This window comes from Eubalaena glacialis, chromosome 10, assembly GCF_028564815.1.
Source record: "Eubalaena glacialis isolate mEubGla1 chromosome 10, mEubGla1.1.hap2.+ XY, whole genome shotgun sequence".
Classification (NCBI taxonomy): Eukaryota; Metazoa; Chordata; class Mammalia; order Artiodactyla; family Balaenidae; genus Eubalaena; species Eubalaena glacialis.
Genome location: NC_083725.1, coordinates 105,943,419 through 105,970,878, shown reverse-complemented (window position 1 = coordinate 105,970,878; position 27,460 = coordinate 105,943,419). Strand labels below are relative to the sequence as shown.

General features: G+C 53.5%; 1 protein-coding gene across 1 annotated transcript in view; it reads left to right on the top strand.

Moving 5' to 3' along the window:
- The first annotated feature begins 22,664 nt into the window (after positions 1 to 22,664).
- The window catches only part of ALX4 (ALX homeobox 4), a 40,301-nt gene continuing 35,505 nt past the window's right edge, over positions 22,665 to 27,460 (top strand). The window contains exon 1 of the mRNA XM_061203276.1: positions 22,665 to 23,115. Within this exon, the coding sequence (XP_061059259.1) occupies positions 22,665 to 23,115 (451 nt within the window). The remainder of the gene's footprint in view (positions 23,116 to 27,460) is intronic.

The window sequence follows — 27,460 nt, the reverse complement described above, 5'->3', positions numbered from 1 at the left end:
GGATTCAGTAGTTGCGGCTCGCGGGCTCTAGAGCGTGGGCTCAGTAGATGTGACGCGTGGGCTTAGTTGTCCTGTGGCAGGTGGGATCTTCCCGGACCAGGGATTGAACCCGTGTCGCCTGCATTAGCAGGCGGATTCTTAACCACTGGACCACCAGGGAAGTCCTCATGTTGTCTTTGATGGAGCCCTTGGAAGAAGCCAGAACAAATATCCTTCCTAATGGTATACTAGAGGGCAAAAAAAAAAAAAAAAAAAAAAAATCCCCAAAGTTTGAATGCCCCAAATGTATTCTTTTTGCTCTGGAGAATAACTAAATCCTCACAGAAAAAGACAAAAAGGCGAGGTCAAGCAGGCAATATATAGCTATTACCTAGATTCAGTAGCAAGATCAGTATGGGAGTTGAGTCCAACCAATGTTGCCACGTCCTGGCTGTGTGAGCTTGAGCAAGTTTCTTTATCTCTCTGAACCTCAGTTTCCTCATCTGTTAAACAGAGATCATTCCAGCTACCTACTTATAAAGGAATAAGCTGTGTTCAGTCCCTAGCATCCGTCTTCACAGGAGCTTAAAGAAAGATTGTTCCCTACCCTCCCCTTCCCAGCCTCACCTGGAAATAATCTTCACCCCGAACTGCCCTCCTGTATCTAAAATCACTTACTGTGGTTAAGCTCTAGTCCTTTCAGAAATGTTTAGTTATTATAGGAAGTGTCCTTGACTGAAGCCCCTTTGTCACAGGCGAATCTCGCTCATTTTCAGTTAAGCCGGCAGCTGATTTCTGCCCCTTGCTTATTGCCCACCCTCCCTCTCCCTCAAGACACTGCATTGGCTTTAAGGTCTTCGCAGGAGAATTCCCTGTCCAGGAGGACGAAACACTGTTCCTCTGCGCCCTCACAGTCCCTAAGCTCCAGGGCTCTGTACCCAGGCCCCTAAGTCATTCATTCTTTCACCAAACATCTGCGGAGTGCCTACTGTGTGCGTTCAGTGTGCTGGTTGCTGGGAATTCAGGTGTGAACAAGCCAGACAAGGGCCACCCCCCTGGATCTCCCGTTCTGGTGGGTGGGGTCAGACACGGCCTGTAGCACATGGGGTCCTGGTCCAAGGCTGGTGGCAGGCTGCAGCATTTCTAAAGCAGGGAGTCTGTTGAGTTGGGGGGTGTGTGCAAAAACCCCACCCCACTGCCTGGCTTCCTTGGACACACCCCTTCACCTGTCTAAACCCCTGAGTTCCCAGCATTTTCTCAAGGGCCTCCTAGGAGGCAGGCTCTGTGCTGGGCTCTGAAGGCAGAGCCGCCAAAACTCAACAGCACCTTTGGAGTCTAGTGAAGGCAGGGGATGAATGAACCACTTCGGTTATGAGCGGAAGGATGACAGCATAGGGGCCCCCTCACCTAGCCTGGCCCCATCGTGGAGAGGAGTGCCATCAAGGAGGAGGTGGGGCTGGTGGGGCGCACAGGAGGCCTCCAAAGTGGTGGCCGGTGCCAGGGAAGCGTTCCATGCACCTGTGTCCAGGAGGAGATGCTCAGAGTGGGAGAGGGCAGGAACAGGTGGCCGTGCACCCCAGATGCTACTCTTCTCAAAAGGTGCTTCATTCCCTGTCCCCACCAAGATGGACAGAGTGACAGCTTGGGGACACTGACCAGAGGGGCTGGCAGCCCCAAGCTTCACTCCACTTACGTTAAAGGGGACCCAAGGCCTTCCTCCTGCACCTGCTGTCTGCCCAGTGCTGCCTCCTCCCTCGTTTGGGTGCTGGTGTTTACCTCCAGGCTTTGGTCTGTTCCCAGCCAGGGAATCTGGGGTATACTGTTTTCCAACAGCAATGCTCCCACACTGGCATCTAGATATTTGGTTGGCTTCTGGTATAATCAGCTACATGTATATATTATTTACGTACAAACACATATTCCTCTATATCTGCACACACACATACACACACACACCCCCTGCATAGGGTGAACACTGAATAAATATTTGCTGCATGGAATTGTTGAGGAGATATATATATGCATCTGTTATGAATATATAAGCATCCGATATGCATAAAGAGATAGACACATATGGTTTTGTATACAAGGTTAGAGATAAGTTTATATGAGTGTGTATACAAACATAACTTTATTTCCAGTTGGCATCAGGCAGTCAGCTGGCATCTGGTATAAACTAACTGTTCATACAGTTGGTCCAAACATGTAATCTGTGTGTGCCGAGTGAAAAATATAGCTGTTTTTTTTTCTCTTTTTCTTCAAAATGTTGAATACACAACTTGTGAGACTTCTGATAAAGATTACATAAATGTGATCAACTTTTAACCTAATTGTTAACTTGGAATTTCCAAAATTAACCATAAAGAATAACATGCGGCTGTCGGGCCTTCCAAAAGGAACTATGGAGCCCAGCTCTGAAGAATCGCTGTATTTAAACATACCAAAGTCAAATTCCACTGCCATTTACTGAACCGCTTCGGCCTCGTAGACATTTCATCTAATCCTCATGACACCCTCTGAACTAGGCATTATCACACTCGCTATAAGGATGCTCAGCAAGGCTTGGAGAGGCTAGTGACCTACACAAGTTAATCCAGCTCATACGTGATGGAGCCTGTTTATTAGCTTCCTAGGGCTGCCATAACAAAGTACCACAAACTGGGTGGCTTGCAACAATAGAAACTTATTCTCTTCCAGTTCTGGAGGCCCAGAGTCCAAACTCAAGGTGTCAGCAGGGCCATACTCTCTTCAAAGACTCTAAGGAAACAATCTTTTTTTGCCTCTTCTAGCTCCTGGTGTTCACCAGCAGTCCCTGTGATTCTTTGGCTTATAGACCCATCACTTCCATCCTTGCCTCCATCTCCCAGGGCCTTCTCCCCTGTGTCTGTGTTCAGATTTCCCTCTTCTCATAAGGATGCCAGGCATGGAATTAGAGCCCACCCTAATCCAGGCTGACCTCATCTTAACTAATTACACCTGCAAGGTTACACCTCTGTCCGAATAAAGTCACATTCATGAGTTCTGGGTGGAGGTGAATTTGGAGGGGACACTATTCAACCCAGTTCAGCTGGGATTTGAACCAGGTCTGTATGACTCTGGCATTCCTGCCCTTCCCAGTATAACGGGGCCCAGGTCCTCCATTTGCTGCAGTGCTCTCTGGCTGACCCTTCCTTTTCCCTCTAAGTCAGGGTTACACACAACCAAGAGGAACACAAGCAGCTGTCTGCCCTTCCATGGAGTTGTGGCTGAATTGCACGGGAGGCATTTGCATGTGCCAAAGCTTGGGGGGTGAGGGGACAGGGAGGGAAGGGCTCTTGGTGGCAGCTGGTCTGGAGGCATCCTCCCAGAATTCTCCTGTCATGTTCAGCCTCGGTCCGCTGTCCCTGCAGGTCCCACGAAAACAGCTTCCTCTCCACACATCCTTCCGCATCCCCCTCCAGCTGCTCCCCTCTCCCCAGGACCACACTCAGGAAGCTGCGGTACAGGCCCCATAGCTTCGGAAATCAGGGGATCAGAGCTAGAGCAACAGCCAGGGACAGGCACCCCAAGTGGTCCTGGGTTCATCTGGGGCTCCAGCCCCTGCTGCCACCTATGTAAAGCAGAAGAATGAAAACCAGCAGGACTCATCCCCTGGGTAACACAGAGGGCTATCCTGGAGCTCCCTGCAGCTGCCAGTAGACCGACAGCCATTGGTCACTGGGGGTGCCTATTCAACAGTTGGTCTAACTATTTGTGGCGTCATCACATTTGTCATTAGTATCACTATTAGCCATGAAGAGTTGGGTGTTCAGGAGGCTGACTGTTGGGGTCTGACAGCTGGACCTGGCACTTACTAGCTGGGTGACTGTCAACAAGTTAGTTGACCTCTCTTTGCCTATGTCCTCCCCTATAAAATGGGCATAACAATGGTATCAACCTTATACAGTGATGAAAATTAAGCAAGTTTCTGCATATAAAACACTTAGCATAATATCAGGTATTTGGTAACATCCGTTAGGTGTCAGCAATTCTCATCATCAGCATCGTCGTTACTATCATATAACAGTCCTTGTTACTGTAAATGAATTGCAGCAGGTTGGGGGAATGAGGCAGAGAGATTCTGGGTCACGGGCTTATCATGGTTTCCATACATGGAATTGTTTTGCAGAATCAGATTTTTATAGAGTAGCAGACAATGTAATCCACTAACTCTCAACACCAGTGGTTCCAGGTCCTGCCCATGTCACATCTCTTGCCTGAGCCTCTGTTTCCTCATCTGCAAAATGGGATAACAATTCACACACACACACACACACACACACACACACCCATAGGGTTGTTAGAAGAGTTAAAAACAGTGAACATGAGTGTCTGGCAAATGGCAGAAACACAATGTGTGGTGGTGAATGTTATTATTCAGGGTCTGCTCACCTTCCAAGGTAAAGCTGTGGAAGCTCCAGGTGATGGCCTCTGGGGAGGGTGATTCTAAGTAGCAGAGTTAAGGGGTGACTGCCACACACATCCGCCCTCCCCTCCGCCCCTTCTGTCTTCTAGTGTGTGTGTAATGGGGGGATCAGGTGCAGAGCATCAAACTGGGAGTCACGGGCCAGGACCAGGCACTGACTGCAAGCCTGGGGCTTGATCTCTGGAAACCCTGAGGGCAAGTGCGGGGAGGATGAGGAAGCAGCCCTCTAAAGGGGGGAGCACTCATAAATTCACTGGCGAGTAATTTATGGCAGCCAAGTGTAACACCTAATGCCTGCCAGTGTGAGAGGTTAATGGGGAAGGTTAAGGGGCACAGGCCGGCTGATTTATGGGCCTGGCCAGTGACTTTCATCCTTGCCAAGGCTCTGGCTCCAGAGACAGGGCTGGGGAAGAGGGAGGGGAAGGGGGCAGACCAGGTTGAAAGGGCGGTAGGGAGGGAATGAGGGGGAGAGGGAGGGTCTGAGGAGAAGTGTGATAGGAGAGGCAAGGGAAAAACATAGAAAAAAGACAGAAAAGGATCAAGGCAAAAGGGGTACCGTTATACACACCCCTGCAAGGCAGTAGTCATGGAAACCACTTGCTCCAAGGCTTGTCTCGTGTGTAACCATCAAATGATGGGTTTCAGAACAGTGTGCATCCATCAGCAGGGCGAGAAAAACAGTTTAACAAAGATGTTCAGTGGGGTAAACTAGGGAATGATTTATGTTTGCAGAGTCAGGTAATTGACAAATAACTTCATCATCCACATAGTATTACAGTCTGTGGCCGAGACCAGACCAGGAGACAAAAGGCATTGAGTCCAGCCTGCAGGTTTCCCACTTGGAGAGGGTGAAATGCAAGAGCTGGGTCTGAAGGGACACCGAAGGCAGCCTTTTAAGTTAACACCAAAAAGAGCAGTGAGTAGCTGGCATAGGCATCAGTCATCCCTCGGCACTGAGAGAGTGATCACAAGGTAGCTGAACAGGCACCCGGACCGGCCTCCTAAAAGAGACTGATTTTGTCAAATTCAAGAAGATTAAATACAACAAATTTAAGGCTGAGAGGATTTTGGAGACAACCCTATAGGTGCCCTGCTTCCTGAACACCAGACCCAGAATTTCCAGAGAGCCCAGGGTAGGGTCAGAACTGGCGGTCACAGTAAGAAACCCAGACCCCAAACGCCAGCACCCCAGAGCTCACACAGCACCGTTACACCCACCGGCCCATGCAGTCCTCCAGCCCCCAGGTGGCGCCACTGTGAGGAAGCTGGGATGAGCGAGGCCAGGTGATCTGCCCAAGGTTGCACAGCTTGTTGGTGTGAGCAGAGCTAGGATGGTACCCAGGTTTCTTGGCTCTAAGTACAAAAGCTACTCCTGTGCTCAGCTCCTTGGCTGTAGAGCCCCATGCACGTTGCCATCGTTTCCCAGAGGCCCCAGCATCATTTGCTCCTGGTTGGTGTGAGTGGGAGGACCGGGGAAAGGCAAGGATGAGGACGGCCTCTCTGGACACACCTCACCACCTCTAGAGCATCCCCACTCCCACCCAAGGACCACCACCCCCTAGCCTGGGTCCTTCCCTCTCTGCTCTCTGCCTCTCTCTCCGCTAAATCCCCCGGAGGCCTTTTTGTGTTCTCTGGCCCTGTGAGCGCATCCCCACACATACTGCTCTGTCCCCCACAGATGCCAATTCCCCCAAAATGGAGGTGGGGCACTCCTCCTGATTGAGACCTTCCACCGCCACCTCCCCCGCCAGTCATCTGATGCCACTCCTGGGTGGCAGCTGTGCTCACAATTCGGAACTGGGCAGTGGGGATGGACAGGCCGTTCGTACCCCCTGCCACATACACATGCACACATGCCTTCAGTTAGAGCAAACTCCCACACACATGTGAACACACACATGTGCAGACATGTGCACACATGTGAAGAACCACACAGACACATGGACCCATGAAAACTAGGCTATCTCATAGCCTCTCTAGACACAGAGCCTCAATCCAAGAAACATCGGCCAGCATCCAGAAGTAACTTGAAATTCTATTAAAATGTTGACTGCAGACCCACCAGAAATGGGGGATTATATTCCTAAAATATTACATGGAAAAACACCTTAAAGACTCTCACTCTCCCCTCTGCTCCCCCCCAGCTCCTAGACCTGGCAGCTTCCCTCCAAGTCTCCGTTCCCTGACTCCAAATCCCCAAAACCTCATTCTTTCAACTGCAGCCTGCACCTTCACCCTTTCTGTACATTCTCCTTCTTCCTATGCCTCTGCAGCCTTTCCCATATAAATCCGGCCAGGTTTTCCAGCTTCTCTGCCCCTTGTCTTCCCTCCACAAATACCCTGATCCACAGTGGGGTAGGGTGGGGTGAGGCCTTAGTATTTTACACACACACACACACACACACACACGAACACACACACGCAAATGACCTTGTGAGTCTCCTTGGTAGAGGCTCCATCACCTTTTGCCAATTCCCAACCCTCAAGGCAACCACACCATGTATTCAGTCAGGACCTTCATGCCTTCCTTCTGCCCACTGGGTTTCCAGGCTGTAATACTGAGTTGGGGGGAGGAGAACTGGGCATGGCAACCGAAGACCTGACCATGTATCTGCTTTGTCACTTCCTGACTGTGTGAGTCTAGAGGGGTCACTCAGATTCCCCAGGAGGCCATGTGTCTGAGAGGTGAGATGAGCACGACCTTTCCAGCCAGATCTGACTCGAATGCCAGCTCTGTCACTTCCTCGCTGTGTGTCTTTAGGCAAGCACACAACCTCTCTGAGCTTTGATATCTTCATTATAAAATGGTATAGAAGGATAGCAACCTGACTGATTTCTGTGAAAACTACAGAAAATGAGATATTGTAGGATCGCGAATACAAATATTTGGGAAATGTTTCTTCAGACACAAGGGCCACAAGTTTCCATTTCTGACAAGGTCTTCTGTTCCCAACAGAGTACTCAGCTTATGGGAAGCCAGGTGGGCGGGGTGAGGTGGTGTGGGGTAGAACAGCACAGATTTCAGTCAAACATTCCAGGGTTGGAATCCCGGCTCTGCCCTTCTTGACTATGTGTGCCTTTTGTCAAAGCTCCTGGCCTCTTCTCTGCCTCAGTTTTCTTATCTGTAAAATGCGGATAATCCCCTCCCATAAGATTGATCTGAAGATTATCCATTCATTCAGACAAAAAACAAAATATTTTCTGAACGCCTGTACTGTGCCAAGAGCTTCTCCAGGCCCTGGTGTATGAACAAACAGACAAGGTTCCTGACATTATAATAGGGGAGACAGACAGTAGACAAAGGAAACAAATAAATGAACCAGATCATTACAGCTAGTGATAAGTGTTCTGAAGAATTAAAGCAGGTAAGGGACAGTGAGTCCCTGGGGAGGGAGCTAACTTTGATCGGTGGCCCTGGAGAGGGAATCAATGGAACAAGCTAAGAATTGGGTCTGACTCATAATAGGTGCTCAATAAATGGTACTAACTGTCGATTACTACTACTGTAGGTCAGATACGCAGCTTGATCAGGAAGGGCCTCTGCGAGTTGACAGGAGTCCCCAGATGCAGCAGGTCTCACTGCCCTATTTGGGAAGGGAGAGATGTTTGCGGGATGGGCCAGCTAGAGGAAAGCTTACTCCAGCTACCATGATGTTTCTGGAAGCTCCTTCACCACCTCCCCCTCCAGCCCCATCAGGCTTTCATTTCCTCAGGCAGAGGCTGAGTGCCAGCGCCCTGCTGCCAGCCCGGATGGCACATCAGAGACCAGGACCATTTGCCGAGGGTTTCAGGGGTGTAAAGTGATCAGCACCCATTAAAGCTAGAGGGGTTGCGGGGTCAGGGCTGGGATCCTGCTGAAAAACTCAGAAATACTTTGGAAAGAGCCAAGATCAGCCCTGCTACCTGGCTTTGCCCTGGAACTGTTTATCTCAGCTTTAAAACGCCGTGGGCCAGGCTGAGAGTTTGTAAAAGGGAAAAATGCATGTGGTCCTCATGAAGCCAGGAGGAGTGAGGTGATCTTCCTGAGAGCTCCCCATTATGGGCAATGCAGCTTCCTGCCAGTCCATCCATCCACAGCAGCTAGTAGGCACTGTTTGTGTGTGGGCCCTAAGAGAGGTACCCAGAGCACCAGGTGCTGTATCTGCTTGTCATCTACTTGGGGAAAGGAAGGAAAGGAAAAACATTTATCAAGTGCCTGCTATGTATCAGGCCTTCCCATCATCTCCCTCAATCCTCAGAGCAATCCACCCAGGCCAGTATTATCATCCTCATTGATCAAATAAGAAAACAGGCTCAGAGATGTTAAGTAATTCACCCGAGGTCAACCAGCAAATAAGTGACAGAGGCAGCATTCTAACTCTTGATGGAAGAACAATTTTCCTCCATAGAGGAGGCAAAGTAAAGCAGCTTGGAAGAGGCTGTTCCTCCCTTCCGGGGAGGGCTGTGGGGTGGATGTGGGGGAAGGAAGGGGACCCCAGCCCAGCCAGCTGACCATGCCCAGAGTTCAGGGAGTGACACATATATAGCCAGTTCCCCTCCAATCTGGACAGTGAGAGTAAAGCACTTCCCATGAACTTTCTCAAATAATCATCCCCGCTCCCACTTCCCAGGACCCAATTACTAAGGTTATTCCCAGTTTACAGATGAGAAAACTGAGGTCTCATGCCAATAAGTGCAAATCATCTGACTCTGGGGTCTGATCCACCCACCACCTGCATGACTCACAATCACTGAAACATACACATGTTAGGTGCCACTCTCCATGTCCCAGGCACTCTGCAGTTTACAAGCATTTTTTTTTTTCCATTCATTATCTCCACGGACAATTTGAGCAAGACTCGGGAATAGCCGGGCTTTGATCAGTGGCCCCATGGGAAGACAAGCAGGGGGGCTGTGAGGTCCTCAGAAGGAGAGGCTGCTGGTAGAAGGGTATTGGGGAAGCCCCACAGCCAAGGCACAGGGAAGGTGAGCCTTAATCAGCCATCAGGCAATGGGACCCTTAGCCTCAGCTTCCAGGAAGCAGTTCCCACATCTGTGACAGTTTGGACCAGCATCCCATCTTTTGTTTCTACCTGGAGGCAAAAGAATAAACTAGAAGCCTCCCTTCTGACCTTAGGTGTAAGATGACCGGAATACAGCACCTTTGAAGGAAAAAGGGTTGTGACCTGATTTCCACATGATTTTGAACTATTCAGATTCCTTTTTAAGGGAGAAAATAATTAACCATTCCCCAAAGAGCTGCCTTCATGGAGGTAACTCAGATGTAGTGAAACAGGATTCTCCAACCTACTTAAGTTCACGTGTTCGTTCATTCATTCATTCATTCCTTCAATACTCTTTTGCCTGAGCCCATGACAGCCAAGGATTCCACTACAGGTGCTAAGTGGATAAAATGAACACTGTTCAAGGGAGGGGCCCATAAGCGGTGGAGAGAGGATGCGGGGAAAATTCCAGAAGATGAGAACGCTGTGCTTCAGAAGCTGCGGGAGAAGAGAAAAGGGCACCTCAGGCTGAATGCATGGCATGAGCAAAGGAGACATTCCAGAAATCCTCTGGGGACCCACACTGGCAGGGCCCAGCCAGGGCTTCACCCCAGCTACTTCCTAGAGCTGACGCCACTGGCACTTCCTGATAGGGTGTCATGATTTCCCTCCTTGCTTTCCAAGTGTTGGCTCCCCAGTTTGTGGGGACTTTTTATTAAAAACACACAGTTGATGGCTAGGAAAGAGGAGGCATTTTTTTTTGGCCTTCTCCCTCCCCACCCTGAGCCCCAACTCCGACTGGAATGTAGCCGTCAAAATAAACATTAAATGCAAAATGCCAGAGCTGAGTTATTACTTGTGAGGGTGCTGGGAGAAAAATTTATAGCAACATGACGGTGTTTTGTTAGAAATCTCTTAATGCACCAAAATGGGAAGGTGTGTGTGTTTTTTATTAAAATGTTGCACTCTATAAATCCAATCTGCAGGAGGGACACAGGTGGCGACCCAGGGACTCAGCTGAGGAAGCTGTCACTTCTATCTTTGGATCCACCCTGTTCCCTGGCTCGGGGAATATCCTCCCCCCAGCCCAGATCCCTCACCTCCACCTCCACACCCGCCTCCTTCCCTGGAGAAAAACTTGCTCCTCCCTCACCACCCCAGAAAGAGAAGCCACAAAGGGGTGTGAAGATCTTTGTGAGACTTCCCTCAGGGTCTGACTAAAAGTTGCAATTTTCTTAAAAGACCTCTCTGAGCAGTAAGGCGCCTACAGGGCCTTTATGAGGTTTGCCTGACAGGGTGAAATTTCCTGTTGGTCCATTTTCACAAATTTAGATTCTGGCTGATGCCGCATTTTTCAAGGCCTTCTTTGTAAAAAGGAAACCAGTTTCTGTCTCTAGAATGTTCTGGAATGTCCTTCCTCAAGAGGGTAGATGATATCACAGGGGCAGAATGGCTGGTTCATTTTCTCCTTTTAACCGCATGTGGGCATGTCCTTCCTTAAAAAGAACCATGGAAACAGGGGTGATCTCTTTTCTCTCCACCTTTCTGACAGTGACATCAAAGGATTCTTTTGTGACATTCAATCAGAGATTTCTGATTTGACAGGACTCTGGGAGCCCCTGAAGTTGTACATGAAATTGGGTGTATGCACCTGTACCGGGGTTAAACCATAGCCCCCAAAAGATACCTCCAGGTCCTGGCTCCCAGTACCTGTGATTGTGAGCTTATTTGCATAAAGGAGATTTGCAGCTTAATTAAGTAAAGGACCTCAAGAAGAGCTAATCCTGGGTTCTCCAGGTAGTCCCAATTCGAATGACTAGTGTCCTTACAAGAGACAAAAGAGAAGACACAGAAAGTTCATGAAGATAAAGGTGGAGATGGGAGAAGGAAAGCCACAGGGAAAGCCTGGAGCCACCAGAAGCTGGGCAATGCAAGGAAGTACCCTCCCTGGAACCTGGCCCCGCTGATCCCTTGATTTCAGACTTCTGGCCTCCAGAGCTGGGAGAGAATACATGTCTGTTCTTGTAAACCACCAAGTTTGTGGTCATTTGTTATAACCCTCAGAAACTAACACAGCATCTATCTGCATCTTTCCAGGAAGAGGGTCCTCGTCTTTCATCAGATGATCAAAGAAGTGGCTCCCCTAAAATGATTAAAAGCCACTGATGCAAAATGCTTGTGTGAAATTAAATAGAGAGTCCTCACTCCTGCAGGATGAGAATTGTATCTATAGTTTTTGGATGGGCAGGGCCATCAAAAACCCTCTACCTGGACCTGGTTCTCCAGTTCCCTGTCCCATAATCCCCCACCCCTACCCCATGCTCTCACGCACACACTGATTCCCCATGGGTTCTGAATAAACACACTACTCCCATCTCCTTGGCTCCCTGGTCCTCTGAGATCAACTTTGCAAATCATTTGGGAAACAGAGCTCTTTTTTAAAGGCATTGAAAAGACAAGTTGAAAGGGCATGAAATGCTGTTGTCTCGCTTGTCTGCCTGCACACAACTCAGTTCTGGAGAAAGCGCTGAAAAAGAAAAATAGGTCCTTTTGGGGTGATGGAAATGTTTTGGAACTAGACAGAGGTGGTGGTTGTACAACACTGCAAATGTGCTAAATGCTGCTGAATCGTTCACTTTAAAGTGGTTAATTTTTAAGGACTTCACCTTTAAATAAAGAAAAGAAAAAAGGCATCGATTGCTATTTTCGGCACAAAAATCAGCAATGCTCATTTTGCCCCCTACTTTCATCCCCAAGAAATTGAAAGTGAGTCCAGTTAGCTTGGCAAGGGTAAGGACAAGACTGGTGAATTTTTTTTTAAAGGAGACTGATCCTGAAAGGACTCGATTGGCCATCAAAGAGCGAGTCACGTGGCCCCCGGTTAGGAGCTCCGGAAACCTGATGAGGGGTAATCTGAAGCGACTGGACTCGAGGTCAGGGTGGCCACAAGAACTGCTTGTTCCTCCACACCCCCGAAGATCTGCAACTGTCCCCCAAAAGAATAAGAACTGAAGTTAAGGGAGCGCCTACCCACGTGATTTCTAATCCTCACAACTTTCGCAGAAGATGGGAATAATCACTGCCATTTCACAGATAAGTACGCTGAGACACAGGAGGAGAATGACTTGCCCAAGCTCTCACAACCGCAGTTGGGGATTAGCACCCAGATCTGCCTGCCTCTAAAGCCAGCCCGTTTTCAACTACCCGTTGAAAGACTCCTCTACAACCTGGAAACGAATTCAAGTTGGAGAAAGCAGCTAGGAGTTTCCGCGCTCCTGAGGATGGCAGAGCAGCTGGGGAGAATTGTCTGAGAGAGGAATCCCGGTGTCCAAGGCCCAACAGCGGGTCACTGCGCAGTTGCGGCGGGAGCGCAGGGTCTCCCGGCTCTCCAGCCATAGTTCCTTCCACCGCCAACTCTGGAAGGGTTGCATTTCCCTGGGTGTTTCCGGTGGGCAGCTCGTCTTCGTGGCCTGGCCCTGTCTCTTTCATTATCCTAGCCCTTGGGTGAGGACCGAGGCGGGGTGCGCGTTGCGCGGATCAGCGGAGGTACTGGGGGCCCTGAAAGGGCACCCAATATACGCAGCGAAAGCGCCACCTGCCAGGGATGTCCGCAGCCCGGTTCCTGGGGCCTCGTCTCTGTCCCCTGGTGGCAGCCCGAGTCTGGAGGAAGACTACAGATTTGGTTTTCTTTTAACTCATCAGCTGCCTTTTTGGTTTTCCAAGTCGATTCTCTCCGCTCCGGGGGCGAGCCGCGAGCCGCGAGCGCTCGCCGTAGGTTCCCACGAAGGCTCGGGGTTGGGGAAGCACACAGTTGCACTGCTTTTCTGCCCTTAGCTTGGCAGTCAAGGCCCCTCCCCCCACCCCCACCCTTCGGCTCGGGGAGGAGAGGTCGACTCCAGAAGTGACCACAGTCTGCCCGCAGCTGTGCGCTCTGGGCCGGGCTCCGGGCAATCCGGGAGCGCGGCGAGGCCAGCTGTGCGCCCACAGGTCCCGAGGAGAGAAAGACCCCAGGCGAGGTGGAAGAGAGAGGGTGGAGGTTAAGCCACAGGCATCCTCAGATGGAGGGGTTTGCGGTGGCTGGGAGACTGCTAGTGAGAGCAGGAGGCAATAGAAATATAATAACCACCACCATTTACTGAGCACCTACTAGGTGCCAGGCACTGAGCCAAGCGCCATTTGTAGCAGTCTCTCCTTCTGTCTCGGGCATCTAAGGTTACTCAAGAAGTATATCTCTACCAAATGTAAAATAGATAGCTAGTGGGAAGCAGCCCCATAGCACAGGGAGATCAGCTCAGTGCTTTGTGACCACCTAGAGGGGTGGGATAGGGAGGGTGGGAGGGAGGGAGATGCAAGAGGGAAGAGATATGGGAACATATGTACATGTATAACTGATTCACTTTGTTATAAAGCAGAAACTAGCACACCATTGTAAAGCAATTATACTCCAATAAAGATGTTTTAAAAAAAAAAAGAAGTATATCTCTCCCGCATTCCCCTTCACCCTCCCCTCCTCCCAGCCCTCCTCCCTGCCAATCACAAACTTTGGGATTATGTGGATCAGAATGTGTGCTCTGGCTGCCTCCTATGACAGGTGCTGGGGCGGGGACCTCTCTCTCTGGAGGCAGGCGGTGGGGCACGCGGGGGAGGAGGTACAGGCAGGGGATGCTGATGCCAGACCCCAAGCCCGTCCTTGAGGCCCCAGTGCACTGTGGACGCCGGGACAAAGATACCAGGCCTGGGAGCCGTGACACCCAAGCTCGAGGGTCATCCTGACCTCTTGCTACAGTGTGCTTTGGGCAAGGGGAATCCATTTGCCTGCCTGTAAAGCAGGGACATAAACCCTCCTCCACAGGACAGTGGTGAGTTTACAGAGAATCAAGGTATGTGAAGGCGCTGCTGCTGAAAGTGCTGAGGTGGGACAGAGCCGGAGCTGGAGGTCAGCGGCCACCCTTCTCCCCTATAACCTCCCCCCAAAACACAACACACAGCCTCTACCTCGCCTGCACCAACTAACAGGAGGGGCTGGACCATGGGGCCTGAAAATTCCTTCGGCCTTTTCACTCCTGGTGCCTTAAAAGACCCTGACCAGGGAGGAGCTGTGGTCTGGAGGATGAATATGACCCATTTTCACAATGGTTGAAGGGCAGGAACCCCAACTGGTCATTTCTGGTTCTTTAAGGCTGGGCTATAATGTTTAAGATAGCAGAGTGTTCCATATGGAAAGGAAGTCATTATTGCTGATACTAGAAAACACCTTAAGTGAGCATGATCTCATTTAATCTATGCAACTATTCTATGAAGTAGGTACTATTATTATCCCCATTTTACAGGAGAGGAAACTGAGGCCCATGAAAGAAGTCACGTAGCCCATGTTACACAGCCAAAAAGTGGCAGAAGTGGGATTCCAACTTGACTCTAAAGCTGGGCTCTTGACCACTAATGGAATGACTATCGGGACCCCTGGTTGCCTCCTCCCTCCTGCCACCTTTTCCAGCCCCAGAGGCCTCCCCACTGCCACAGACAGACTCCTGAGCCCAGCTCTGTCCTAGAGAGAATCCAGAAGCCCCCTCCCACCATCCATGAGAACAGCACTAGGAGGAGTGCTGGCATTGGAGTCCACACAGCTGCCACTGGCTGCCCACGAACTCTTGGGGCTGGGGGAGGGGACAAGTGGACAAATGAAACCTAAGAGGAGAAGGACTCTCAGGGTCGTGGGAGAAGAGAAAAGGGAATTAGGGGCCGTGCTCCCCCCACTCTGCTCCCAGTGATGGCAGCAGAGTGTGCTCAGGGCACTGAGGGTGTGCGGATATGCCAACAGGCTCTGGGGATTGGTGGAGAGGAGAGGAGTGGGGAAAGGAGGGGCAGAGGGGAAGGGCCCCGGGCTGACCCCAAGGATCCCCGGAGAAGGAGAATCAGGAAACCTTTCCTGCCGCCACAGGAGCCTGCCCCATTCACCTCTCCCTCTCCCTGGCTCCAGCTTGGTTTTCTGAGTGGCAGGTTGGGAAGACCACCCCTTACTAGACCTGGAAGAGACCCTCTAGGCCAGAGGTCTCCAACTTTTTTAGCACCAGGGACCGGTTTCGTGGAAGACAATTTTTCCGTGGACGCGGTGGGGGGGGAGGGGATGGTTCAGGCAGTAATGGAGCGATGGGGAGCCATGGAGAGCAGCAGACGAAGCTTCGCTCGCTCGCCTGCTGCTGTGCGGCCCAGTTCCTAACACTCTGTGGACCAGTACCGGTCTGCGGCCTGGGGGCTGGGGACCCCTGCTCTAGGCTGTCAGGTGGGCAGTCCCAGCCTGGACATTTAGGCCTCTCTGTTGCAGAGGGAAAGGGTGTGTGGAGAGGAAGGGGGTAAAGTCCAGGTCTGAGGGAACAGAGAGGGCTTTGGAAAGAGCCCTGTTTTGTCCCAAGGGATCAGGTCTGCCCAAAGGAGTGAAGTTTAACCCTCTGGGGTCAGAATCCCCTTTGAGACTGTTGAAAGTTTTGAAGCCGCTCCCCAGAAACCGGCACATGCAGACACACAGTGTGAGGGAGTCCTCAGATCCCTCTGGCCATCAACACTCCTTTCCCTCCATCACTGAAGCCTCCATCTCCCCAGCCGAGAAATGGATAGAAAGTTTCTATATGCTTCCTTAGAACTAAGGCTGAGCAAGGACAGATCCTCTCCACCCTGCAAGCCCCCCAAGAAACTGAAGCTGCATTTCTGCCCACCAGGTGCCTCAGGACTCCTGTACATGTGAGGTGGTGTGTTTTGGCCTCCACCTTCCCACGGCTGATCTTTTTGAAATCCTAGAGGGCCGGCTTCCAGGAGAGAAGGGACAGGGGAGAACACAAGATAGGACAGGGGGCTTCGATACAAACACCTGGCTGGGGTTTTGGCTAATGATGTTTGGGAATTATCTGTGGATGTAAATTATCTGTGTTCTCCTGGGCTGTAACCGATATGCAAAGGGTGCACAGGCTCGGACCCCAGAGGAGGACTTCCGGTTCCAACTTCCTCTCCGGATCAAGGATTAAGGCGGTCGCCCCGGCAATGTGGAGGCCTCCCCTCACGAGCTTTCCAGCCAAGCCGGGTTTTCCAGGGGGTTCGCCAGACCCCAGTTTCGCCTGCTGTGGCCCTCTGAGTTCTCTCTCCCTGCCCTAAGCTCTTTGCCTTGCCCTTGGGTTAAGTGGGGAACAGGGAACTAGGCTCCGTCGCGCGCCTGGACCGCGCCTTCGGACCGGAACCCCAGCCCTGCTCCGAAAGGTACCCGGTGCCCGCGGCGCCCGGAGATCGGGGAGGCAGATCCCGGCATCACATCGTGGGGCGTGGGAAGGGGGGTGGAGGTATGCGTTCCGGCGGGCGGGAGCGTCGGGGTTGGTCATTTTAAAAACCTTCATTCCTCCGGCTTTGTACTTCTTTGACCCTCAAGACCGAACAGTGTGCGAGCGACTAGAACTCATTAGAACGCCTCGTGTATCCGCATCTCGGGAGTTCGTGCTTTTCCCATATGAATGAAGACGTGCCCCTGAATGCAGACTTCCTTTTGGCCCCCTTACTCCGCGGCCTTATAAAGCATAGAATGGCGGGGTGGGGCGGGCGGTGTCCCTCTAAGGCCTCTCCGCGCGCTGAACTCCCGGGCGTGCGCCAGCCCGGAGCCGACCGGGGGCCAGACTCCGCGAACGCTAAGCACCTAAACTCGGGGTACTGGTCCGAGTGAGAGGTGGGGGCCGTGGGCAAGGAGGAAAGGCGGGCGACTCGGCGCTCCCGGGACCTGCCGGCCCCCTGCGAGGTCCTCCCTAGGCTCAAAACGCCTAAGCGACCCGCGCTCCTTCCGCGGGCAGCACTTGGGAGCGGACCTGCCGGGTGGTGCGTCCGCACTCGCCGCGGCCTCAGAGCCTTCGGAGAACCTGGGTGGGGAGTGCCTGCCTCCCGGGCTCCATCCCACAAGGGGCGCGGCCGCCCCGGGAGCTCCGCGGGTGCTGGAGCCAAACGCGGGAAGGTGCCTGGGTGTCCGCATTCCGGAGAGATCGGGGCAGAGTCTTGAAGGCTGGATGCCGGTGGCGAACGCTGGCGCGGACCTCGGGGCTACAGCGTGGTCCTCCGCCCCAGGAGGGCACTGTGGGTCAGCGTATGCGGCCGAGGCTGGCGAGCGCCCCGAATCCCTCGCGCCCGCGACTGCGGCACTGGAGAAGTGGGAGCTTCTCTGAGAGCCCTGCAGGCCGAGAGGAATCAGGAACCTGTCGACCCGCGGGGCCCCAGAGATCTCTGAGAACGCGCAGCGGTGAGGAGCGTGGGTTCTGACGTCATATCACCTGAGTTCGAATCCCAAGTCGTCTGCTTTGCTGTGTGACCGTAAGCAATTGCTTCACTTCTCTGTGCTTCGATTTTTTAATCATTGTAAAATGAGGATAATAGTACCACCACAGGGCTGTTGCGAGGACTGCAAATAGCTCAGTGTGCAAGAGCTGACTTGTAACAGTTGCCTGAAACATGATTGCTCGTTTATGTTGTGTCGGGAGTGTGAGGTTTGCGTACTGGGGTCTGCAGAGCAGGAACGTTCCCGTCCAAGATTTATAAGATCCCTGGCCTTCCCCCTTCATATCTTGACTCTTCCTGCCCCCTCTACAGGTGTCCAAAATGCCCATTCAGCAGCCCCAAAAGTCTGGGCAGTCTTTGTTGCCTCCTGGCATTTACAGAGTGGCAACTGCAAACCAAGTAGTGTACACGACTCACTGAGGTATATGGTCCCTGTTTTACTCACACTGGAAGTCAAGACTTGGGGCAGTCAGAGGAAGTCACATAACAGATAAGGGGGTCTGCTCTCCCTCCGCAGCTCCACTGTTTGTACAAGACGGAGAAAGTGCAGTGGGGGATGGGCTGGAGGGAGCTCAGACCAAAGTGGGTGGCTCCGAATCTGTCCTTCCCTTTGAAATAAAGGAGCGCCTGTTGTGGCTCTTCCTTCTCCATCAGGGACCTTCTAACCAACACAGTCCTACACCCCTGGCCTCAAGAGCTCCAGCCCTGAGCCACAGGGACTGAGCAGTTACTCTGCAAGCCTAGGGCAATGCTCCTCCGATAGCCATTCGTTCATTCAACTTATTGGTTCATTCACTCATTTAGTCATTCGCTCAGTAGATATTTACCAAGTAGTGCTATGTGCTGAGCACTGTATTTCCTACTGGGGAGAGAGTAGCCACAGACTCGCATTCCCGTAGGAAGACAGACAATAAAACAAGTAAGTCAACAAATGTGGGAGAAAATGTCAGGTCAGAATAGACGCTATGGAGGAAATAACCAGGCAGATGTGACAGAGCAGTAGCTAGGGGGTGAAGGAAGGCCTCCCAGAGGAGGTGATACTGGGCATTTGGCCTTGGCAAAGAAAGACTTTCTGTCACCCTTCCCCTTCCCAGGCTGTGTGCAGAGCCCACAGAAAGGGGAATCTGCTTCCAGGAGAGTTAAGCGGGACAATGCGAAAGCAAGAGAGAAGGGGCAGCCAGGGGTGTGTCTGCCAGGGGGTAGGGATGCAGGACTTGAAGCAGAGGGTCCTGCCACCCCCAACTGTTCTGGTACGGTGAAGTGACCGGAAGTGTAGAGATACTGCCAGGCGCTTCAATGGTGGAGGGACAAACAGCGAGCCAGGGAGAACCTTAGCTGAGAGAGAAATAACGCACTGGGAGAGCAAAGGCAGGGGCCAGAACTGGGCTTGAGGGGCGCCCACGTCACTTCTGGCTGGAAGGTTGCCCTGCACCCTCGCAGGGGAACTGGGTGAGAGTGGGTCAGCTTTCAGCTATGGCAGAGGGATGGATGGATGGAGGGATGGATGGGCCGATGGATCAGCAAATGATTGAACACACAGAGAAATAACCAGCTACACTTAGCGTCTCTGGGGAAAGACATGTTTGAAGGGACTTAGGAGGGGGATCCGGAGCGATTTTTGTGAGGAAAACAACACACCCAGAATGTTCCCACGCAGTCACAGGCAAACCCACATGCACTTCCTCACTCGCAGGCACACGCTCACTCTTTCTGAGTTCATCTCTAAGGTACCACATAGGAAGGTAGAAAGCCCCCCTGCTGGTTCCAAGGGCCAGGACCTCAGTGCACCAGGAGGGATTCCGGCTGCGGACACCAAAGTCTGCGCCCAAGGGCTCGGGTTTTGAAATTCCCCCCCGGGGTGGCCAGGAAAAGGTTAAATAATGAGGCCATAATTAAACAGGTCATAAAAGCATGGGGTGGGTAGATGGCAAGAGGCAGCGCTCAAAGAAAGCTTTCTGGAACACGGCAGGGTTGTTTTTTGTTTTCTGTTTTTGTCTTTTTGCATTGAGAACACGGAGCAGCTCAGAAGTTACTGGAGAATATTGTAATTGCCATTGTACCTGTCTTGGTGTTGTCCCCCCGCCCCACGTATTTTGCTTCTCTTAGTTTCCTCCTTGTGTCTAAGCCTGGAATGGGAGGATGGGGGGAGAAGTAGAAGGATTGCAGACACCCTCTGGGTGCTAGCAGGCAGCTTCAGGGTGCAGGGGACCAGAGTAGCCTGCTAGCTTGGAACAGTTTAGCAAAAATGCGCCTCTAAGACCCCGGACTGGACCACATGGCATTTTCATTCATTCGTTCAATGCACATTTTATGAGTGCCTAGGATGTGCCAAGCCCTGCGGTGAACAAGGCAGGCCTGGCCCCTACTGTGAGAGAACCCACTGTTCTTGTGCAGCCCGGGAGAGGCCAGCAGGCTCTTAATTTTGTCTCTTGATTCATGAAGAGGGGGAGGGAGAGCAACCAGTTGTCCTTGGCTAGAGGAAACCAAAGATGCTGGGAATTGCCTCACCGAGCAGTGGAAGGAACCCAGGCTTTACTATTTTATTCCATAAATATTTGTGGGGTGCCAGGCGGGGCAGAGGCTTCCCTCTCGAAACCTCGGACTACTGAGGTGGAGATGAACACCGAGTGGGCCACCAGACAACCATGAAGTCCAGGATGGAGATGCGGCCCCAACTGGGAGAGATGGGAAGTCTTACTGGAGGAAGAAACTCTGCGCTGAACACCAAGTTATTGGCAAGACAAAAGCGCAGGGATGAGATTGGGGGATTCCAGAACTTGGCAGATTGTAAGAATTAAACTTGCGCTGAACAGGAGCATTTGGGATGATGGCAGGCTCACTCACTGTTTGCTATCCGAGGTTGGAAAATTAGTTCGTTTCTTTGAGTTTCAGTCTACCCATCTGGAAAATGGGTATGACGAGGCCAGTGTCACCAGATTGTTGGGGTGGCCCAAGGGAATGACCTGTGGATGGCTTCTGGCACAACAGGCACTCAGTATCTATAAGATCCTCATTTGGCTTAGGTCTGCGAGCCAGAGAGGCGCGGGTCCCCATGGGCGGCGGGGGAAGGGTTCGGGCCTGCGCACCCCTGGCCGCGGTTTGCAGAATATCTTTATTAACGAGCACTTCAAGGTAAGCCGCGATGGAAACCAGATGTGGGATCGCGCAGTCGGCGGCAGAGCAAGGAGCAGAGATACCAAGGGAGAGGGGTGGGGGTGAGGATTAGCTAGGATGAGGTTGGGGGTAGAAGCACGACCCCCCCCCCAGATATTTTTTCTTAGGGAGACCTTTTAGGTGCAGAAGATTGACTTCTGACCCGCATTCCTGGGTTCAGGGCGCTCAGGCCCTCTCTCATTTTACTCTGCCCCTTCACCTTTCACCCCACTCCCAGCCTCCCTTGAGATACGTCCTCTAGCCACGGATTTTTCCCTGCAGTTTATCGAGGGCTGCTCTTACTGGTCTCCTTCAAACTGAGTCATTCCGCAGTCAGAGATCCGTTTCCTCTGTTCTGTGCGTTTTCGCTGTCAGCAACACCATCCCAGATCCGCGGAGGGACTAACCTCAGCCTGGGTTTCAAGGCAGGTGCTGCTACTTCCCGGCTGTGTGACCTCAGCTAGGTGACCGCACCTCTCTGAGCCTCGGTTTGCTCATCGGAAAATTTGGGGACCCCAATTTCCACCACTCACGGTTGTTGTGAGGTGCAATTGATGATTAGCCATGTGGAAAGGACTCGACGCGCTGTAAACGTTCTTTACCCTGGGGCGCACACAACCCATCAAATCCAAGCCATTCGGTTTACAGTCAGGGACAGAGAGGCCAGAGATTAGAGACTGCCTCACCCCCACCCGAGCAGTGAGCAGGTGACAGCGTGACGATGAGGCGCGGCCAGCTGGTCTCCCAACTCCACATTCTCAGGTGTGCCAGGCACAAAATCCCCTCGGCCGGGCGGAGACTTACCTGAGGCACACGCGGCTCCTTCCCCGGAGGGGAGAGGTGGGGGGAGGGGGCCGCGTTCTAAAGCTTCGGAAACTGGCCCAGCCTGGGGGTTCTCCAGTGTCTGAGTGAACACGGGCCCCTCCTCACCCCTACCCAGTGCCCTTACAGGAAAGGGAAATAGTTAACGAGACGTGAAAGTGGTCGTGCACAGGATGACTGCTGCGTGTGTGTGTTAATTTCATGGAGGAACCGAGAATAGGGAAAAGGGGTTGGAAACAGAGGAAAAGGCACCAGTGGGAAGACCCGCAGCTGCACCGCCAAATTCGCACGCAAGTGTACAAACGACTTGCCTGCACCCGGACGCTAGTGGCCCATCAGACTCCGAATGTCGAAACCTGTTAGGTTTTTTGGTTTTGTTTTTTTATATTTTTAAAAATCTGTCACTAAAGTTTTGCATACCCCCCTCCCCTAGGCCAAAGCTTGGACCCGCCAATTCTCAGCCTAGCCTCGGGAACCCGGGGAGTCCAGACACCTCCCTGGCCCCGCCTTGAATCGAAAAGGCCTTTGGGCGGCTCTTGGTAGAATCCCCTCCGAGCGGCGAGCCAGCTAGTAGCATCTCCTTAAGGGGGGGGGCGGGTAGTGGTGGAAGGAGAGTAGGGAGAGAGAAGAGGGAGAGGAGGGGGGAAAAAAGAGTCAAGAAAAAAAAAATTCACTCTCTCTTTTTCCGCTTCAAAACCTTAAGAGGGTTTGGGAGATCTGGTCAACTTTCCGAAACATCTGAATCTTTTTACAGTCCTCCGTTCTTTCCCTGGGCCAGCTGTGGGGAGGGAGAAGGGAGAGAGAGGAGGGGGTGAGAGGGGAGAGAGAGAGAGAGAGGCTTGGAGCGGAGGAGGGGGGAGAGAGAGCAGGCCGGCGCGGAGCGCACAGCCACCGCCTCCTTGCCTCTCCAAACTCCCGGCCAAGGCGCGCGGTGGCGTCCTCGCGCTCTCGCTCGCGCCCCCGCCCGTCGCCCGCCCAAGCCAGGCATGAATGCTGAGACTTGCGTCTCTTACTGCGAGTCGCCGGCTGCTGCCATGGACGCCTACTACAGCCCGGTGTCGCAGAGCCGGGAGGGCTCGTCGCCTTTTAGGGCATACCCCGGCGGTGATAAGTTCAGCACAACTTTCCTGTCGGCTGCCGCCAAAGGGCAGGGATTCGGGGACGCCAAGAGCCGCGCCCGCTACGGCGCGGGGCAGCAGGACCTGGCGGCACCCCTGGAGAGTGGCGCCGGAGCGCGGGGCTCCTTTAACAAGTTCCAGCCCCAGTCGCCGGCCCCACAGCCGCCGCCGCCGCAGCCACAGCCGCCGCCGCACACACCCGCGCAGCAACCGCATCTCTACTTGCAGCGAGGCGCCTGCAAGACGCCCCCGGACGGCACCCTCAAACTCCAGGAAGGCGGCGGCGGCCACAACGCGGACTTGCAGGTTCCCTGCTACGGTGAGTGCACGTGCGGATCCCTCGGGCTGGGGTCCCCAGGACCCAGGGCTTCGGCACCTTCAAAACCCGTTCGGCTTGCGGGAGGCAGGAGTTGGAGGGCTGGGGAGGCGCGGGGCCGAGCTGCGTGTGACTTCGGGTCGGAAAATGGGGATCGACCGCTCCGAGGAGACCAGGGGATCCCTCCTGCCCCCTTCAGATCGCTCGGCGGAGGGCGCGGAGCGTCGGCTATTAAACTCAGCCTGGAGTCTGTTTCTCCCCTCTTCGCCATTCCCCCAAACCACTTGCTTTGCGCTGCCCGCCGGGCCGACTTTGAAGCGGATGCTTCGCACCGGCTCAAGGCGTGCGGCGCGAAACAGTCGCAGCGCAGCGCAGCGCTCGGGCGCTGGGCTCCGGGGCTGCCGAGGCCGCGCTCCTCGCCGGCTAGGGGGCTCCTCGGGCGGCGCCGCAGGTGGGAGCGTCGCAGGTGCGGAGCCCGGCCGGGAGCCTGGAGCGCAGTCGGCGGAGCGCGCCCGGGATGCCGTGGAACGGGGGCGCCACACGCGTGCGGGTCCAGAGACGCCTGAGGCCGCGGAAGACCTGAGTCGAGGTGGTTCGCGGCGGGCAGGCGGGCCGACCAGAGTTCCCGAGCGTTTCTCCTCCGGCGATCCCCAGAGGCGGCCGGCCTCCGAACAATGGTTTAGGACCGACCGGCTGGGAAAGCCACAGAGTTCCGGGCGGCGCAGTGCTGGGCAAGAGGGAAGGTTCTGGGTCCTGATTTGGGCCCACGGGGAACCTGAGGCCTAAATGACCTCCAAGCCCCCTTGAAGGCGGCCTCAGGACGCAGGCCTGGGCCCCGAAGCGCCGCGACCGTAGTGGAGGAGAGAGCCTCTCAAGGGCGGCCTGAGGCCAGAGCAGCTGAGGAGCCTGGGCCTTCTCTCCCACAGAATCGGCATTGGTGAGCCCCAAGCTGGCAGGGAGAGAAACTGAGAAGGGAGAGAAAAATCCCTCGGCTAGGAGCCCTGGGTACACACTCTCCCCCTGGGGCCTTGGCCTTCAGGCAGGGCCCTGGAAATGAGCTGGTTCTGACAGGACAATGGCTTTGGCTGCACTGATCCAGGCCCGATGGAGAGACACCAGGCCTGGGGACAGAGGTGGGACATGGTGGAGGCCTTGGCGACTGGAATAACCTTAGGAAACAACCCATGGCAAACGCTTTCTTACACTCAGCCTGGATCTGGCTCCCCACAGGCTCAGAACTAGTCCACTAAGTGGTCGTTGACACGCACAAACGTTCACACATACACTTGACTACACTTGGATTCTACACATACACACACAACCACTTCCTCGTGAGCAGCGCGCTCACACACACACCAAGTACGCTCATGTGGCTTCGCACAGAGCCACACACTCTCAAACCCACAGGACAGACTGAGCAGATTTAGAGAGATCCGGTGGCTTTCCCCACCTCCTCCACCTTTCCTCTCCACCTTCCTGTTGGAATGAGATCAGGCACTCGGATCACAGACACTCACAGCTCCACACAGGTGCTCCTTCCACACTCAGGTGGAGAGGGGCTCTCGCCCCGTCCACATGCACCAGCCTGCCAGCCCCGGGGGTCAGGCTCCCTCCTCCTGGCCTCACCCAGGCCCCTCCTGGTCCCTGTCCTTTGGGAATGTTAGGTGTGAGCAAGTCACAGACTGAGGGACCCGTGGAGGTTCGTTGTGCAGAGCCAGGGGACTCGGATGTTTTCTCTCCCACCGCACTGGTTTTTCATGTGTTAGAGAAATTCACCAGTGAGGCTTCTGAGGAGGCTGAGTTAATTAGGCAAGGAGAGATCCTGAGCTGCTTTCAACCTCTCATTTGGAAATGTCTTCAGGTTCAGAGGGAAAGGGGAAAGAGCTAGACCCCTCCGAGCACTGCCTCTGAGCCCTGCTGGGCCCCCACTGCCAGCCTGCATAATGCATCCTCTACAGGCAGTAGCCACTAGGGCAGCCCACACTGTGATCTGAGAGTAAGAAATCCCTCTAAAGCCCTGTTTCCTCATCTGCATCACGAGGAGATAACAGTAAGGCCTCATGGGGTAGTAAATGTTCCCCCACAGAGCAAGAGTCTAGCCTCCCCGCTCCATGTTTCTACCGTCGGCCTCTGTGCCGTTGGAACCTGTAAGCACCCAATTGTGAGGACAGGGCAGGCCCCCGACCTTGCGCTAGGCAAAGCCAAAAGCTGCAAGTTGAGACAAAAGGCAGCTCAGAAACACCATCAGGACCCCACTTCCCTGATGCCCAAGATGGAGGCACTGCTCAGGGCAAAGCCACAAACAACAAACAGCTCTGCTTATTCTTTTCCTTCTCTCAGCAGCTGCTGTTTCTCTGGCCAAGAGGAGATTTCTGGCTCCTGTAGAAAAAAAGTTAGGCACATTAGGTCCAAGAGGAGGAAACCGAGGCACCAAGAGGTGAGGTTCTGATCTCTACAGAGGCAGCTGGGAGGAAGGCCTCTGGAGCGGGCTCTCTAGATGGCCAGCAAGCAGGGAAACTGAAGCATACACTGACATGGTTCTCTGCCACACTCGTGAGAGCATGTACTCCAAAGGGGGGAAAACGGGTCTAAGGAAAAAACCTCGGATGTCCCCAGGAGCTTGGGGAAAGGCAGAGGCAGACACAGCTTTGATGCTAGGCTTGCTGCGGCTGATCTCGGCTCCCACCCAAGGTAGCTTTGACCTGGCAACCTCCTTCTCAGCTCTGTTGGTCCCCCGGGCAGGAAGCCAATTCCTCCATCTGGGCAACTGCACCGAGCGGAGGAGAGGGTCCGAGGTCTCCTTTGGGACGTCAGCCCAGGGACCGAGTCCTTGGGTCCAAGCGCTCCTTGGAAAGGTGCGGGTTCGGGGGCTGTGCTGGGGCCACGGCGAGAGAGCCTGGGGCAGGACAGCCGCCTCAGGTCTCCTGTGGCGGGGCTTCTCGGAGATGGGGAAAGAGGAGGTGAGAAACCTTCCCCAGCTGCAGACGTTCCCTAACTGCGACTCCGTTTCCCCATCAGTACTAAAAGGGCGACGAACAATGGGACTCCACAGTCCCCCCTGGATGCAGAGACATTCACGTTTTTACAAAAGAGCCCCACTGTGTCCTCGCGTGTTGCAATCCCGACCCCGTCAGGCTCCGGGTTCACACTTCGGCCTTCCGAAGTCCCTGCCCGCTGGCCCATCCTAGGCTGCATGGGCCCCAGGAGACACACCAGGTTGGAGACCGATGTTTCTTAGCCGGGCGAAGAGCCTCCTCGCCGCGGGAGTAGGGACCCCGGCACCTCGCTCCCAACGCGGACGACTCTCCAAGCCGGCGCTTGTGCGGCCCGTCAGGCCTTGGCCTTGCGCCCCGGAACGCTACCGAGAACAGCCCTGCTACCTCCTTCTCTTTCGCTTTCGATTCGGTGCACGCAGGTTTTCGTTGCTAGCCGACTGCTACCTTCCCATCCAGCCGTCCGCGAAGGCAGCGCTCTTAGCGCAGAGGTCTTGGGAGACGAGGGCAGGGCCGGAGACCCCTGGGGCACCGCCGAGGGGCTGGTCTTGATTTGGCGAATTAGACGCAGAGTTTGAATGCTAGAGATATTTATTTTCTCCCACCAACACAATCCACACACCACAAAATGTGTAAACTCCTCCTGGGTCATATTCGAATTTACTCAAAGAACCGGGGTGTGTTTTGTGTAAGAGAGCCCCCCCCCCAAAAAAAAGACAGCGAGAAACCGAGGCTTGCACATTAGCCGTAAGAGCCCGTGGGTGATTGTGGGATGATGGAGGGAAAACTCAAGCCTGGGAGCTGTGACGTCGACCCCCGGTCAATTTTGGGGGTGGGGGAGGAGAGGAAGAAAGATGCTTTTAATTTTTTACTTTGTTCATTTCTATAGCCGCCAGTCTGCTCTAACAGTCCAGCCTAAACACATACAATCTTAAATAGAAAAACAGAAGGCCTGGATTAAAGGTCTAGTATTATTTTTAATCAGTCGATGCGCACAAAGTTTTCTTTATTATAATTTATATACAGTGAAGTACACAGTTAAGTGGAAAGTTTGAAGAATTGTTATGTACTTGTTCCCTGTATAACGACCACTTGGATCAAGACACAGACCATTTACGTATTGCATCTGTAAACGAAAACTTTGGGTGGGGGGATTTTTTTTTAAGTTGTAAGGAAATTTCAGAAGAGACTTCAGGGAAGCCAGAGAGCCTGCCCTCCACTCCCCGCCCCCCCACCCGGCGCGCCCCTTGTTCGCGATAGCGGCGTTTCTTGAGTAGGTTGACCTTGTACTCCCGGATTTGCGTGGTCCCTACTCTTCGAGGGAACTACGGGCTGCGCCGGGAACCTTGCCGCGC